Source organism: Pristiophorus japonicus, chromosome 24 (assembly GCF_044704955.1).
Source record: "Pristiophorus japonicus isolate sPriJap1 chromosome 24, sPriJap1.hap1, whole genome shotgun sequence".
Classification (NCBI taxonomy): Eukaryota; Metazoa; Chordata; class Chondrichthyes; family Pristiophoridae; genus Pristiophorus; species Pristiophorus japonicus.
In genome coordinates, this window is record NC_092000.1 from 17773685 (window position 1) to 17791366 (window position 17682).

The 17682-nt window shown below is 45.4% G+C and overlaps 1 protein-coding gene across 10 annotated transcripts in view; it reads left to right on the forward strand.

The window, feature by feature from the left end:
• Window positions 1-17682, forward strand: part of brd4 (bromodomain containing 4) — a 194293-nt gene that overhangs the window by 84353 nt on the left and 92258 nt on the right. For 9 of the 10 annotated variants that reach the window (XM_070867331.1, XM_070867335.1, XM_070867329.1 and 6 more), the window contains 2 exons: window positions 10205-10342; window positions 15014-15152. In XM_070867331.1, the coding sequence (XP_070723432.1) occupies window positions 10205-10342; window positions 15014-15152 (277 nt within the window). Of the gene's footprint in view, window positions 1-10204; window positions 10343-15013; window positions 15153-17682 lie in introns of those variants that run through there. The other variant, XM_070867336.1, reaches the window with a different exon arrangement.

The following is a 17682-nucleotide window of genomic DNA, read 5'->3' on the forward strand; positions in this document are numbered from 1 at the left end:
CCCACTCGGTCCTCCCTCCCCCTCGCTACCCACTCGGTCCTCCCTCCCCCTCGCTACCCACTCGGTCCTCCCTCCCCCTCGCTACCCACTCGGTCCTCCCTCCCCCTCGCTACCCACTCGGTCCTCCCTCCCCCTCGCTACCCACTCGGTCCTCCCTCCCCCTCGCTACCCACTCGGTCCTCCCTCCCCCTCGCTACCCACTCGGTCCTCCCTCCCCCTCGCTACCCACTCGGTCCTCCCTCCCCCTCGCTACCCACTCGGTCCTCCCTCCCCCTCGCTACCCACTCGGTCCTCCCTCCCCCTCGCTACCCACTCGGTCCTCCCTCCCCCTCGCTACCCACTCGGTCCTCCCTCCCCCTCGCTACCCACTCGGTCCTCCCTCCCCCTCGCTACCCACTCGGTCCTCCCTCCCCCTCGCTACCCACTCGGTCCTCCCTCCCCCTCGCTACCCACTCGGTCCTCCCTCCCCCTCGCTACCCACTCGGTCCTCCCTCCCCCTCGCTACCCACTCGGTCCTCCCTCCCCCTCGCTACCCACTCGGTCCTCCCTCCCCCTCGCTACCCACTCGGTCCTCCCTCCCCCTCGCTACCCACTCGGTCCTCCCTCCCCCTCGCTACCCACTCGGTCCTCCCTCCCCCTCGCTACCCACTCGGTCCTCCCTCCCCCTCGCTACCCACTCGGTCCTCCCTCCCCCTCGCTACCCACTCGGTCCTCCCTCCCCCTCGCTACCCACTCGGTCCTCCCTCCCCCTCGCTACCCACTCGGTCCTCCCCCCTCCCTCGCTACCCACTCGGTCCTCCCCCCCTCCCTCGCTACCCACTCGGTCCTCCCCTCTTTCTCCTCCTCTCCCCCCCCCCTCCCCTCGCTACCCACTCGGTCCTCCCCTCTTTCTCCTCCTCTCCCCCCCCCTCCCCTCGCTACCCACTCGGTCCTCCCCTCTTTCTCCTCCTCTCCCCCCCCCTCCCCTCGCTACCCACTCGGTCCTCCCCTCTTTCTCCTCCTCTCCCCCCCCCTCCCCTCGCTACCCACTCGGTCCTCCCCTCTTTCTCCTCCCCCCCCCCCCCCCTCGCTACCCACTCGGTCCTCCCCTCTTTCTCTTCCCCCCCCCCCCCCCCCCTCGCTACCCACTCCGTCAACCCCCCCCCCCCCCCCAGTTTATGTGCTAAAAGTCTCTGCAGCAGAGCAATGAGGATACCATAGCGCACCAGTGCTTATGGAGATCATTCAAATTAAGTTAATTGGGGCACACTGCAAAAATGCATTGCCAGTGTATATTTTCCTTCCTCAAGTCGTCCTGTGTATTCTATCTAAGCAAGCATACATCATCATAGGCAGTCCCTCGTATCGAGGGTGACTTGCTTCCACGCCAAGAAGGGATGAGTTCACGATGTTTCAATGAAGGACCTAATATTCCAGGTCCAGAACTACATGTTGAAGGGTTGCACACCAGCCACCACACGGGCTTGACGGAGCTTGGTCTTGGTCCAGTGGCAAGGATTAACCAAGACGACCGGAGACCAGCTCTGCTACACCGACCTAGGGCACGCACACTGCAGTGTGGGCTGGCATGTGCTGCCCCTGGGTCCTCGCCTCTCCTGGGCCCTGATAATATCACTCCATGATCACTCGTCGCTCCTGCGCCCCAACCTCGCCGCTCCTGTTGTACCTGCCCACACTCCAATCACCGAACTGGACCTTGGTGACGTCCAATCCAGTCGCCGCCTTCACAGCGGTTGCTCTCCAGCACACACTGTACCTTGAAGGCCCAGACCGACAAGCATACAAGTAGATGACTGACTAAATGCATTATAAATCTGAGCAAAATTGTTTAGGCAATTCACAGCAGATGAGAAAATCCGCTGGCCAGTGTGCAAAGCAGCCAACTGGTTTTATAGTGAGACCATATTTAGTGGGGTTTTTTATAAAACCTTTTCACTTCCCATTTTGAACCCTCCTCTCCTGAAACATAGAAACATAGAAAATGGGTGCAGGAGCAGGCCATTCAGCCCTTCTAGCCTGCACCGCCATTCAATGAGTTCATGGCTAAACATGAAACTTCAGTACCCCCTTCCTGCTTTCTCGCCATACCCCTTGATCCCCCGAGTAGTAAGGACTTCATCTAACTCCCTTTTGAATATATTTAGTGAATTGGCCTCAACAACTTTCTGTGGTAGAGAATTCCACAGGTTCACCACTCTCTGGGTGAAGAAGTTTCTCCTCATCTCGGTCCTAAATGGCTTACCCCTTATCCTTAGACTGTGACCCCTGGTTCTGGACTTCCCCAACATTGGGAACATTCTTCCTGCATCTAACCTGTCTAAACCCGTCAGAATTTTAAACGTTTCTATGAGGTCCCCTCTCACTCTTCTGAACTCCAGTGAATACAAGCCCAGTTGATCCAGTCTTTCTTAATAGGTCAGTCCCACCATCCCGGGAATCAGTCTGGCGATACTTTGCTGCACTCCCTCAATAGCAAGAATATCCTTCCTCAAGTTAGGAGACCAAAACTGTACACAATACTCCAGGTGTGGCCTCACCAAGGCCCTGTACAACTGTAGCAACACCTCCCTGCCCCTGTACTCAAATCCCCTCGCGATGAAGGCCAACATGCCATTTGCTTTCTTAACCGCCTGCTGTACCTGCATGCCAACCTTCAGTGACTGATGTACCATGACACCCAGGTCTCGTTGCACCTCCTCTTTTCCTAATCTGTCACCATTCAGATAACAGTCTGTCTCTCTGTTTTTACCACCAAAGTGGATAACCTTACATTTATCCACATTATACTTCATCTGCCACGCATTTGCCCACTCACCTAACCTATCCAAGTCACTCTGCAACCTCATAGCATCCTCCTCGCAGCTCTCACTGCCACCCAACTTAGTGTCATCCGCAAATTTGGAGATACTACATTTAATCCCCTCGTCTAAATCATTAATGAAGGTGCAGACAAGAGTACAATCTTGAACCTAATGTCCTTGCATGTCAGCGTTGTATAGGTTAGTTTCCTACTGAGCAGTGCACCTGACTGAGCCATGGTGGAGGTATTTTCTGTTCTTGGGGTGTGGGTGAGGCTGGCAAGGCTGTGTGTATTGCCCATCGCTAGTTGTCCTGAGCAGGTGGTTGGCTATCTCCTTGAACCACTTCAGTCCTTGAGATGATGGTGCTTCCACAATTTTGTTTGGTAAGGAATTGTAGGTTATTCCAGTCACCTTGAAGGAGTGACGATTATATGTCCAGTGCTAGATGATGTGTGACTCGCTGGTGATGTTCGTACTCTTGTTCTTAGTGGTGGAGTTTGCCGGAGATGGAGCTGCTGTTGAAGTAACCTTGGTGAATTGCTATAGTACATCCTATAGATTATACATACTGCAGTATAATACAGGGCTTCTCAACTGGAGGTCTGCGGCCCCCTAGGGTTCTACTATAAATAACCTCCAGGATTAAAAAAAAAAAGATAAAATACATCACCACATAAAGGTGAGATCAAGCTGAGCAAACTGGCAGCTCCAGCCCCAACATGGACCTCTGTTCCCCTCGCTCCCGAATGTCTGTGATGACGGCAGCTGCTGCTGAGCCCCAGCCCCCGCTCGCTGAGCGGGGAGAGAGATGGCGGTCGCTGAGCGCAAATCCCCCGACTCGCCCTCTCCTTTCTCCGCTCGCCAGGTCCCGCTGTATATGTGGGCAGACTGGCCTGCGGGCCGAACAGTTGCAATCCAACCGGCAGAGTGCCGTTGGAACCACCTAAACGTACAATCGATTCGACATCTGTACTTGCGGGCAACTGCGCCCATAACTTAGTCTGCACAATATCAGAAACTCCCGGTTAGCCGATAGATTTCAGCAAGCGTGTTGACTCATACTGCAGTATAGTTAGAGGTGCTAGCTGCCCTTTGGTACCCAACCTTAATCATTCTTCCTGTCCGCCTATACCTTGAGTGTTAACCATCTTGCTTTACCAAGGAGGGCGTCGCAGGTAGACTGATTTCAACCTTCCAGGATTGTCTTGGAGTCGCGAGGAATGAAACATCAATCCGGACGCTATTATGAGCAACTTGGGAGAAAAATCATACGGGCCGTAAAAGTTTTTTCATTTTCATTGTGCACTTTTGTTCTGAAAATATTGTAGATGGGGGGCAAAAAGGCTGTTTGACTGACAATCAAACAGAGAACTGGGACAGGCTGATGGGCCAGGAACAGTCGATAAGGGGGTCAGGGGTTGCGATGGAAGAGGGAGACTTTGGGGGGGGGGGGGGGAGAGGTCAAGTGATTGGGGCTCGTGCGGAGGGAAAGGGGAGTGTGATGGACGTGGGGACCAGTATTTTCTGTAGTGTTGGGATAGCAGCAGCAGAGTAACATGGTGAGCAGGAGTGACGTTGAGAATTTATATACAGAAAAAAATATTTGTGTTATAGGGGGTCAGTGGAATTTTTCTAACACGGTGGGGGGGGTGGGGGGGGCGGTGCCTCAAGAACAAAATGGTTGCGAACCCCTGGCATAGTACACTGCTGATGGAGGGGCTGATACTGAGTCCAGTAGCAGGGGTGTTGATCAAGAAAACTGCTTTGTAGTGCTGTATTGGAGTTGTATTCATCCTTTCGAATGGTGAGTATTCCATCACAATTTTGACATGAGCCTTGTAAATGGTGGAGAGGGTTTGCAGGGTCAGGAGGTAAGCGACTTATCCCGCCTATGTCCTGCTCTTGTAGCCACGATGCTAATATGACTCGTCCAGTTAAGCATTATAAGTGGTCAACTCCACGATGTTCATGGTAAGAGAATTGCCAAGGGTTGTGAGTTCAAAGTCAGGAGGAGATAGCCGGGCGTTCTCTTGTTTGAGATGGTAATACCAATGTGGCATGAATGTTACCATGCACTTGAGTCCAAGTCCTAATGTTCAGGTCCTTCTGAAGGCTGGCCTGTGCTACGCAATTATCCAATGTGAATGTAGTTGAATGCTGTTGTATCACCAGCCCACGGCCCTATTCCGGAATCCATGATGGATGAAAGGTCATTGATGAAGCAGGTGAAGATGGTTAGTCCAAGGACGCAACTTGAGAAACTCTTGCAGCAATGTCCTGAGACTGCACTGATTCACCACTAATGACCACAACAATCATTCTTGGGTGTGACTCTCATTGACATGGTTGTGCCAGAGTTCCTTGGTGTCATATTGGCTGGATATAACATGTAGGGAGCCCTGTGTAGCAGCTTCACTAAGTTGGTACCTCATTCTAAGGTATGCCGGGTGATGCTTCTGGTATATCCTTCTGCACTTCCCATTGAGCTGAAGTTTTTCTCCTGGCTTGATGGTGCCAGATAGAGAGTGATGTGCCTAGTCACGAGTTTACATATTGTACGATACAATTATGCTGGCTCACAATGCCCGTGGTGCCCAGTTTTAGGCTTAGTTCTGTCTTTAGTCTGTCCTACTTTGCATGGTGATAGTGTCACATGACATGATGGAGGCTGTCCTCAGTGTGAAGACTAGACTTGGTCTTCAAAAAGGCTGTGTGGTGGTCACTCCTACCAATGCTGTTGCATATAAATATGTCTATGACCAGTAGGATGAGGTCAAGTAAGTTGTTTCCTCATGTAGGTTCACTCAACTTGTCACAAGCCTAGTCTGGCAACTGTGTTCGATGGGACTTGGGCAGTTTAAGAAGAATTGGTGGTATGACCAAGCCACAAGCTTGGACATTGAAGTCCCCCACCCCAGTGTATGCTTGCCATTGCTCCCCGTTGAGCCTCTTCCTAGTGATCAACATGGAAGAGTTCTGATTTTTCAGTTGAAGGGGAATGGTTGGTGGAACAGGAGGTTTCCTTGACCTTGTTTGACTTGAAGCTCTAAGACCTCATGGGGTCTGGAGTCAGTGTTGGGCCACTCCCATCTAATTATTTTCCCACCTCTGGGTGGGTACATCATGCCAGTGGAACAAGTCGTGGCCAGGGATGATGGAAGAGTCTCGGATGTTGGATATGATTGAGTGCAGGCTGTTGCTTAATTAATCTGTGGGACAGTTCTTTTAACTTGGGCACAAATTCCCAGATGTTGCTGAGGAGAATTTTGCATGGTTGACTAGACTGAGATTGCCCCAGTCTTGTTTTGATGCCGTGCCTGGGTTGCTCCTGATCAGTCTGTCATCAGTCATTTTTTCCCTTATTTTTGAACTTTATAGTGGTTGTTTACAACTGAGTGGCTTGCTATTCTACTTCAGAGGGCATTAAGAGTCAACTACGTAGGGTGGGACTGGAGCGACATGTAGGCAGACAAGGTAAGCCTGCTCCCTTCCATGAAGCACATTAATGAACCATTTTGGTTTTTAAAGAAAAAAAAGACTTGCATTTATGTCGCGCTTTTCACGACCACGGGATGTCCCAAAGTGCTTTACAGCCAATGAAGTACTTTTTGAAGTGTAGTCATTGTTGTAATGTAGGAAACGTGGCAGCCAATTTGTGCACCGCAAGCTCTCTCAAACAGCAATGTGATGATGACCAGATAATCTGTTTTTTGTTATGTTGGATGAGAGATAAATATTGGCCAGGACACCGGGGATAACTCCCATACTCTACTTCGAAATAGTGCCATGGGATCTTTTATGTTCACCTGGTAGGGCAGACGGTGCCTCGGTTTAACGTCTCCTACGAAAGACGCAATGACAATATGGAAACTTCCTGGCTATTTTTCCAATACGGGCCCACAAATGGTCAGATTTATTGATTTCAATTACACAACTTAGAAGTATTATATTAGTATTATTGCTGAATTATTATGTATGTATATATTAAGATGCTATGTGGGTATTGATCACAATTACAGATGAGGAAAGCCTTTTGGCCCACCTTTGTTCATTCAACCAGAACACAAGTTTTGAAGAAGGTTTTGCACCTGAAATGTTCTCGTCTGTTCACTCCACAGATGCTGACTGATGTGTTTCCAGCATTCTTTGTTACAGTAGAATTGACATCTGAGGAAATCATGAGTAAAATGTATTATTCTCTGACCAGACTACTCGAGTACTGTGACCATTTCTGTTGACCAAGACATAAGCATCCATTGCAACATGTAATTGATTCTTAAATGATAGCAAGGTTTTCTCCTCCACTACATTATTCAGGAGTCCGTTCCATGTGTTGAGCAGTCTCGAGAAAAACTTGCTAATACTGGTTCTAAATTTGCCATTTACTACTTTGAACCTCTAACACTTTGTCCTCGCAATTCAATTTAAATAATTTTCTGGATTTATCTTTTCCATACTGTTAAGTTGTTATTTGCATCTAATATCCTTTCTCTGCAGCCTCCTTTCAAAACTTAGAAGCCCACTCTTTCTCCAGTCTTGTAGCCCCACAACTACTTGCGTTGATAACATAGATAAATGCCCCAAGGCCAATTCAAATGAAATTTAGATTAGTCTTGTGCCCCCAACACTTGAATGTCTTCATGTCTTGATGACTCCCTCTGGCTTGTACTCTACTGCAACAAGCAGGAAATGGTGAGATCAGTCAGCATCTGCTGAATGAACAGACAAGTAAACGTTTTGGTTGCTGGCCCTTCAAAATGTGTTGTAATTTTTTCACTATGCAGTTCAACATTTTGTTGGCTTTATTGTTTGCTGCTCTGCATTGGTTGAACATGTTGAACATTCGGTCTACTCCCAAGATAACTTCCTAGGTTGTCTTCAACTTTATCCGTAGCTATTTCAACTCCTGTTGTATGGACTTCAGTGTTCTAAGAGAAGTTGATTGAAAACATTCAAGTTTTGTAATGTCACTGAATGTAATACTTCTTACATACAAGCCTATTTATGAATGCGAGACTTAAACATGTCTGGATGTATAGTGGGTATTAATGCTGTGGCTGTTTTTGTTTTTAACCATCGGTCATCCTTTAAACTGGTCATACCATATATCGAACAAACATATTTTATAGTCTTGAGTTTGTGTAAATTGTTTTGGGTGGGGCAGAGTGGAGAGGGGGAGACTCTAGAGGCACATTAACTTTAAAGCATATGTAAAGTGCTCTTGACTTTATTCCCTGCAAATATTTCTACGACTGCAGTACTTCCTAACTAAACAACCCTGGAGTCAAGTACAGAAAGAAGTTCGAGACTTGGGCGATTGCTGGACCCAAATTTAATGAGGAAAACTGATTCCCCCACTTTTTTCCAAACTTCCTGGTGTTCGAATATGCCTATTTTAACTTGGGGAAATGGAGAGAATTTGCAAAGCTTGAAAACTAGCACAAATATTGAAATATTCAAAGCCCTGGTAACTTATTGCCAGAGCTTTGGTTATTTATACATAAACTGATGCACAGAAATAAAAAGATGTGGGTCAAAATACTAAATATCACAATGCCATGAGAGAGATGGAATAAGTCCATTAGGGATTAGCATACCCCTTTTGATAAAGCGGCATCTTTGTATTTATCGCAATGGATAAATTTCCATTGGATAAATCAGCTGAAAATCCACTTTCCTTACATAGTCTGCAGCCGTGAAACGTATGTTTTAGGATAAGATGCTGCACATATAATGTGAACTTCCAGTACCCACTGAGTCTACTGCTTGCCAGAACTAAAGACGAGCAGCCAGAGCTGCAATATTCATGAAGTGGAACCTCCTGGATATCCGAAACCATTTATTTTGAAGTAGACAACCAACCAAAATCTAAGTCTTCACATCTTGGCCCACTGCGCATCCTCAAGACTGTTTTCTTGTACAGCCATAACCTTCATATCTGTCTTTAACAAAACTGTGTCTATTAACATTTTAAACCTACTTCAAAGCACCTTTTTATCTTAACTGATGCGTGTTGAAAAGGAATTCCCACATTTCCTCCCGGCCTGCCTCCCATGTTTCAGCGAGCTAATTTTAACTCTACTGTTTGATACTATATAAAACTAGAGGTAGGAACTCTTACTTTTGCCACGATCATGAAAACTATTTTTACATGTGGGCTTTGGAGTTGGGATGCATAGGGGGCCTGCAGGGTGGTCATCAGATTTATGTTGGACTGGATACACCCGGGCCGAAATTTAGTCCCGCCGGAAAGCTGGCGCACCTACCTTTTTTTAAAAAAAGACATGGAAGTCAGCTGGCAAATAAAATAAAATGGTGGCCGTGGCATTGGGCCCTCTACTTTTACGGTTGCTGCACAGCTCGGGCAGAGAGAGAACCTACAAGGTGCACCGACAGAAAAGGCTGTCGGGGGCACTGCTTGGCGACAATAAGATTTTGCTCGCTAAATTTCGTGGGAGGTGAGGGTGATCCTGGCAGTGCGCGCACTGATGACGCATGCACGGCTGGTCGGCAGCGGCGAGACGGAAGTGGGGACCACCAGAAAAACCGCTGACCTTGCGGCGGCCATTCGACCAGAAATGCCGCTCGACTACGCCGCATGGCAGCTGCAAACGGGCGGTAACTGGCTTTATTGAGGAGCTGGATTTCGGCCCTGGTGTCTATAGAATTCTGTATTCTACATATTTACTGTATTGACTTACAAGCAAGATAGCTTACTTGCTGGACGTTAATGTTTTCTACAAAATAGCACTTTCCTTTAGACAACCTGAAACTATTTTGGAGTTTAAGGCAGTATGGGTTGGGAGGGGTGGGGGGATAATGCTGGTGGGGTTGTGTTAATATGGTGGCTGTTTTGAAAACTGTTGTAGCCCAAATTGTCCATGGCTTTCAGACATACACATTTTTCATCATTAATTTGTCATTTTTTATATCTCAAATTTTCTGCAAAAATAAGTTTATTCAACGCAGCATAATCTTTTTATTTAAACCTAGTTCTGCCTCGCTGCTATTTTTATGGATACAAGAATAATATATATATAATATATATATATTTATTGTAACACTGTGCGCACATTACCTACTGAACTACTTCGTTGTTATTTCAGTCACAGTTCTGTTAACATTGCCTATGTAAACATTTAGTATGGAAATTCTGCATGCAGTTGCCTGTAACGCTGTTGTTGCAGGCACAGGTATGTAGGTGGTGCTATGGAGTGAGTTTTCTCATTGGCTGCACCGACTCTTGTCGCTAGCTCTCACAGTTCAAAAAAAAACCTGACCGTCTGTAACACCATTGCGTATTGAACTGGTTATCAAATGTGTGCTGCAAGGATTACCTTTCTGTTGAAGCTTGTAATTTTAACTTTGCAAGCCACTGTACTAATGCAACTAATCTTTTTCAGGATTACTATAAAATCATCAAGCATCCTATGGACATGGGAACAATTAAAAAGCGCTTAGAAAACAATTACTACTTGAACGCCCAAGAATGTATTCAGGACTTCAATACCATGTTTACCAACTGTTACATTTATAATAAGGTAAGACTGTGACGTATATGTAGTGAGGTAAGCAAATGAAGAGCAATACAGTTTACAGATACTCCTTCAAAGGAAAAATATTGTCGACTGTGCTGTGAGACAAATCAGCTGCATTGTTTGCAAAAGGGTTGTGAATTTAAATTCAAGAATGATCCTGTTCCCCCTTTACTTTCCTGAATCTGGTAACTCATTTTGAAGAATGATTCTGACAGCTCAGGCAGCGTCAATACTGCACCCAAGTCCCCATTATTCATGTGCAAGCCTAGATAGACCGCGAGCCCGACAGATTGTGTACTCCATGATGTGGAATTATGCCATACAGGGATATCTGCTCCCAAGATGAGTGCAGTTTGCGTGCATTGCAATGTTTTGTGAAACCTGTATAATTAGCCGGAATTACTGAAATCTGCTCTTATTGCAAGACCTGACTTGGGTTCTAGCATTAGAACCCAAAATAACTGGGAAAGGTGAATTTGGCGGTTATGTTCCCCAATTTATTTGCTATATATGAACTTTTCTTGGTGCTCTATTGGACTAGTGATTGAGCTATAACTTTGTGTTCTTAAACCGTAGAGGAACTGTTAACCCAGCCATGTGTTGTGTTTAATCGCAACGCTGCAATTTTAGGTCAAAGTACATGTAATACTGAGGAAAATAAAACAGTAATATGCAGAAAGAAAATGTTGCTCCTTAAAATTGAAAATAGAAGCAGAATCTTTTGACAGTTCAATTTCCAATTGAGCTGAGGGGACCAATACATTGGACTGAAAATCTGTGGGGAGAGCTAGTGTTAAATTGGGTTTCAGAGCTTAAGGGGCTTTCAGTGAGATTGGGGAGAAAATTGCAGCAAATAAATTTTAGTATGGCGCCAAAGCACAGTTACCACCCTGAGAAACTAAAATTTTGATTAAATGATGGAATCAGTGGCTTTAGCTGAAGACCGAGTGTATCTTATAGAAGCAGCTGACCATTTCTTCACGCTGTTGTAAGCATCCGAGAGGTCTATGAATAAGAAAGCAAATGGCATGTTGGCCTTCATAGCGAGGGGATTTGAGTACAGGGGCAGGGAGGTGTTACTACAGTTGTACTTGGTGAGGCCACACCTGGAGTATTGTGTACAGTTTTGGTCTCCTAACTTGAGGAAGGACATTCTTGCTATTGAGGGAGTGCAGCGAAGATTCACCAGACTGATTCCCTGGATGGCGGGACTGACATATCAAGAAAGACTGGATCAACTGGAGTTCAGAAGAATGAGAGGGGATCTCATAGAAAAGTTTAAAATTCTGATGGGTTTAGACAGGTTAGATGCAGGAAGAATGTTCCCAATGTTGGGGAAGTCCAGAACCAGGGGTCACAGTCTAAGGATAACGGGTAAGCCATTTAGGACCGAGATGAGGAGAAACTTCTTCACCCAGAGAGTGGTGAACCTGTGGAATTCTCTACCACAGAAAGTTGTTGAGGCCAATTCACTAAATATATTCAAAAAGGAGTTAGATGTAGTCCTTACTACTAGGGGGGGATCAAGGGGTATGGCAAGAAAGCAGGAATGGGGTACTGAAGTTGCATGTTCAGCCATGAACTCATTGAATGGCGGTGCAGGCTCGAAGGGCCGAATGGCCTACTCCTGCACCTATTTTCTATGTTTCTAGTTTGGAGCTTTGTTGGCGACCACATGGTGTACAAATGTAACTGTAGTCTAAATGCTCGGTGTTTCGCAGTGTGTGTGTTGCATCGGATCAAGTGTGTCCTCCATCTTGTGCAGAGGAATGTGTTTGAAGGGCAATTTTATTGAAGTTTAAAAAAAAAATGAGCTTCATATCTACTGGTTAATTCTCAAACAAGTGGATCTTATCAAACGTTTGACTGTTTCTGAATAAGCCCCTCTGCAGAATTACTTAATTCAATAATAGAGTGCAGAATTTTAACTTGCTTTTAGCAGGCATGAAATGTCGCTTAAGTTGCATGAAATTAATAAATTGAGCAGGATTGGATCCAACTGTAATTGCAGGTGTGGTTTACATGGCAACAGCTGGCCCTGGGAAGCATATTGTTAACTGCGTATTATGAAAGCACACAATTTGGGCCACTAAGAGTTGGAGCTGAATGACAAGGGCAGCACAGATTGAGCTGCTGAGGTTGACCATGTTGCTAGTTGGATCGTGACCAGTTGACTCCCACTAATGGGATTGGATATTTGGAGCAGAAATCTCTAGTAATACATAGTTTGCAGAGTCTGAATTTGCAAAGAGCTCCTGTTTCAACGAATCTTGAGTTCCACAATCCTAAGAGCTATGGGAGCAATGTTCAGATTATTCTTAGGAGGAGACGGACCATAGCAAAACTGGAATTCGCTGGAAATACAGCCAAGAATGCAACAGCAGCAGGCATTATTTGCAATTTATTTAAACACTGCAGCGTGAATGAGTTTTTAAACTATTGGTTTCCTTGCTGCAGTCCAGTAGGTTATTTTGTACGTACTAAGATTGCTTGGCAGAGTTAGTTTTCTTTTTTTTTTTTTACAGCTAGTGTGCTTCGTAATTCTCATAAAACCCTCTGACCTCTGACATCTGGTTCTGTGGCAGGCAGGAAACTCCAGGGTGAAGATTGATGATGAATAGTGCGAGAACTCAAGCTACACATTCTTGAAATGATTTTCATTGTGGAAATCTAGATCTCGTTCACAATGGGTGGTGCTAGGGGGACTTTATTTCCTACAGAGTGGACTTCCTAAGCTATCTAATAAGCCAAAATAATTTGGCAACTGGGAAAACAGCAGAGATTCAAATGTCTCGCATTCTTAATATGGTGTAACTTAAAACTATGTGTAACAGTTCATGCACATTTTATATGGTGATCCTGCACTAATCAAAAATTAACGCAAGTGTGCTTGAAGACTGCTTGCTTTTCAGGCAACCTAACTAATCTCTGAACTTTACAGAAAAGACCCTCTCTATGGGCATAGTCCTTCTGGGGCAGTAAAAAGTTCTAATAAAGATTGTCTGTTTGGGAGAAACACATTATCCCAAAAGGGCTACCTTTATTGGGACCATTGCTCTTTTTGATGTATATCAAGGACTCGACTGCTACCAACGAACCGGAAGTAGTTGCGTGTGCGCAGTTCGTGTTTTTTTGTTTGTTGTTGCCAGACTTCCCACATATTAGTGAGAGAAAGGTGAGTGATGGAAATTTCAGGTATTGTGAGTTCTGTGATGTTATTGAAGGTGATATTAGGATGTTGTCAACTTGAAAGTTTTATTGTACTCTCAGGAAGTGTGTTTATCGCTATCTATCTGTTAAGAGACTGGGGAGGAAAACTAGAGGGAGACGGGGGAAGGAACGTGACAAGGGATAGAGCAGCAGCAGTGCAATTAATTCATCAGGATAAATTGTTAAAACTGCCAGTACAATTTAATGAGAATGTTGTCAGATTGAGAGTTTTATTGTACTCGCCGAGTGCTTATTGCAATCAGTTCCTCGAGTCTGTTCTAGTGAACGTTACTTTTTCAAATTTGGGACTTGACAGTTATGTGCAGACTGTTTCTGTGCAGCTTCTGGTTTGTTGGCAGCAGTCACTCTGATACATCAGTGACCTGGACTGGGGCATAAGGGCATAATTACAAAGCTTGGAAATGTTGTAAACAGTGAGGGGGGAGCAGACTTGAGGAGGACTTAGATTGATAAATGGGGAGACACATGACAGATACAATATGATGCAGAGAAGTATGAAGTGATGCCTTTTGAAGAAAAAATAGAGGCAATATAAATTGAATGGTACAATTTGAAAGGGAGTGCAAGAATAGAGAGAACTGGAGGATTATATACACAAATCTTTGAAGGTGGCAGGGCAAGTTGGTGAGCCTGTTCAAATAGCATCAGTAAACTTGGCGTAGAGCACAGAATCAACTCTGGACCTTCCCAATTTGTATGACTCAGTGCCACACCAGGCAGTTCATTTACCAACTAAACCTTCACTTTAAGCTCATCTACACTCATTTTTTAAAAATATTTTCAAGGGATGTGGGTATCGCTGGCAGGGCCAGAATTTATTGCCCACCCGTAATTACCCTTAGATGGTTGTGGTGAACCACCGCCTTGAATCGCTGCAGTCCACTTGATGAAGGTACTCCCACAGTGCTGACAACTTTGTGGCAGTTTGGTACAACTGAGTGGTTTGCTGGGCCATTTCAGAGGGTAGTTAAGCGTCAAAACACATTGCTGTGGGTCTGGAGTCATATGTAGGTCAGACCAGGTAAGGACGCCAGATTTTCTTCCTTAAAAGATATTGTTGAACCAGATGGGTTTTAATAATTCGGTAGTTTCATGGTCATCATTATGATACTAGCTTTTTATTCCAAGATGAAGAACCATGGTGACTAACTTTCATTAAAGATACTGCATACATTCGGGTACATTGGCAACCAAGGTCAAGTTTCATTAAGATGTCATGTTCAAAGTCCTTAATTTGGCTTCATTTACATTAAGCAAAGTCAGCAGTTTTAAAGTGGCCATGGTTTTTCCCCAGTATGGTCAGTTTCCATTCAGCCATGTTTCTTTTCAACTGTAAGATTAAAAACTGTCATCCATCACTAGTTCTTTTGTTTTGCTGCTGTAGGTAAATCATAGATGTATAAAATATATATATATATATATATATTTTCTTTTCGTTAACAGCAAGGGGATGACATAGTCTTAATGGCAGAAGCTTTGGAAAAGATATTTCTTCAAAAAATTTCAGAGATGCCACAAGAAGAGATTGAAATACATATACAGACTACCAAAGGATCACGGGGTAGAGGCAGAAAAGAAGCAGGTACGTGTTTTATCCTGCTACCTTAGCTTTATGTACGTGTGTGTTTGTGCATGTGTGTGCAGATTAGGGACTTAAAAAAAATTAGTTCCTGGGATCTAGGTGTCGCTGGCAAGGCCAGCATTTATTGCCCTTAAGAAGATGGTGGTGAGCTGCTGCCTTGAACCGCTGCAGTCCGTGTGGTGAAGATGCTCCCACAGTGCTGTTAGAGAGGGAGTTCCAGGATTTTGACCCAGCAACGATGAAGGAACGGTGATATACTTCCAAGTCAGGATGGTGTACAACTTGGAGTTGGTGGTGTTCCCATGTGCCTGCTGATCTTGTCCTTCTAGATGGGAGAGGTCGTGGGTTTGGGAGCTGCTGCCGAAGAAGCCTTGGTGAGTTACTGCAGTGCATCTTGTAGATGGTGCACACTGCAGCCACGGTGCGCCGATGGTGGAGGGAGTGCATGTTTTAAGTTGGTGGATGGGCTGCCAATCAAGCGGGTTGCTTTGTCCATGATCTTATTAAATGGCAGAGCAGGCTCGAGGGGCCAAGTGGCTTACTCCTGCTTCTATTATGTCCTGGATGGTGTTGAGCTTCTTGTGTTGTTGGAGCTACACTCATCCAGGCAAGTGGAGAGTATGCCATCACACTCCTGGCTTGTCCCTTGTAGATGATGCAAAGGCTTTGGGGAGCCAGGAGGCAAGACATCCGCTGCAGAATACCCAGCTTCTGACCTGCTCTTGTTGCCACAGTGTTTATGTGGCTAGTCCAGTTAAGTTTATGTTCAATGGTGACCCCCAGGATGTTGATGGTGGGGGATTTGGCGATGGTAATGGCGTTGAATGTCAAGGGGTGGTGTTTAGACTCTTGCTTGTTGGAAATAGCCATTTCCTAGCATGTGTGTGGCGCCACTTAGCGCAAGCTTGAATGTCGGCCAGTCTTGCTGCATGTGGGCATGGACTGCTCCATTATCTGAGGAGTTGCGAATGGCACTGAACACTGTGCATTCATCAGCGAACATTGCCACTTCTGACCTTATGATGGAGGGAAGGTCATTGATGAAGCAGCTGAAGATGGTTGACCCTGGGATACTGCCCTGAGGAACTCCTGGGGCTGTGATGATTGACCTCCAACCACCACAACCATCTTCATTTGTGCTAGGTATGACTCCAGCCAGTGGAGAGTTTTCCCCCCTGATTCCCTGCTGCCTGGGATATTCAACTTTGCATTCAGGCAGTCCCATGTCTGCTCCAGCAATGAGATGCTGTTTTGCTAATGCATTTGACCCCTGCCTAGACGAATGCTAGCAGCTTTCCAGTTGGAGCACGTTCTATCATTGTGGGTTCTCCGAACGAGATTACTGGAGCAGTGCTAAATTTGAAGCTAGCATTGCACTGCAGACACACATTGAATACATTTCATCTCACTTTGGTTGCCAAAGATACCGTAAACTGTCAAGCCACCTACGGTTATAATATGGCTGTTTCCTGTTTTATTTTCCCCCCTTCTCGTTTTCCAGTCTCCCTGGGCTATGCACCACCTGCTCCCAGTTCTCTGCCAGCGCTGCTCTGAAATGGGTGCTAGGCAAACTCGACTAGAGTTTCCCTCTGAGCTACACCTGGTCTCTGACCAGTGTTTTTCTACAGTATAGACGAGATCAAGGTCCCAGTGGTATGGCACATCAAGCCCATGTTTCACCATATTTTTAGTGCTGGCTCTGTTTAAACTTGTGATGGTGTCAACTTTGAAGTGCCATTTTTTTTTTTGGAGCTGATGGGGCAGCATTGTAAAAATGTTTTCCAATTAGTGTATGTAAAGCATGATCCTTTGTTTTGCTGCTATGGCATGAGCCTTCAAAAGTACAGGGTACCGTGGCTTGATAACCATTTTGGTGATTGATTTTTAAAGATCTACATATAAATTTCATGTCGGGCATCCAGAAATTGTACTAGTGTAGTGGGTGTCGTTGGGAGAATACTCTCAGAACCAAGAAAAAGCTTTGGGATGGGGATCATTAGCTCCTGAGTAGTGATGTCAAAACTACTGTAAATATTTTGAAATAGATTTTCAGTGTGTAGCTCCATGGAGAGGTTCATCAAGCAAATCTCAGACCAAACCAGCAACAAAGATTTCCCTCAGCTCATGTGTGAGAATGTGATGAAAATGGTATTGAATTTCTTAAGGCTATTAATCTGCACAAGTAAAGTGCACTGGACGGCTGCTAATAGTATTTTGCTGAATTACATTACAGCTGCTAAGAAGTGTTATTTCTCCACCATGTTAGTGGCAAACAATTGGTGCCCTGCAATCGAGTTTGCAATGTAAACCGATAAATTCCAAAGTGCTAACGCTATTAATGTTGGCCACAGTTGTGGAGTATGGACATTTACCTGGAGGGGTATTGTTGCAATACACAGGTTAGTGAGCATCTGAAAGGGGACTGGATTTCCAGTTTTTATTGTCCTCTTTCCAATACTGGCTATTTAATGCCCTGTTTTTAATTTGAATTCCACCATTTTCTCTCTTCTAATTTGTGTAAAGAGCCTGT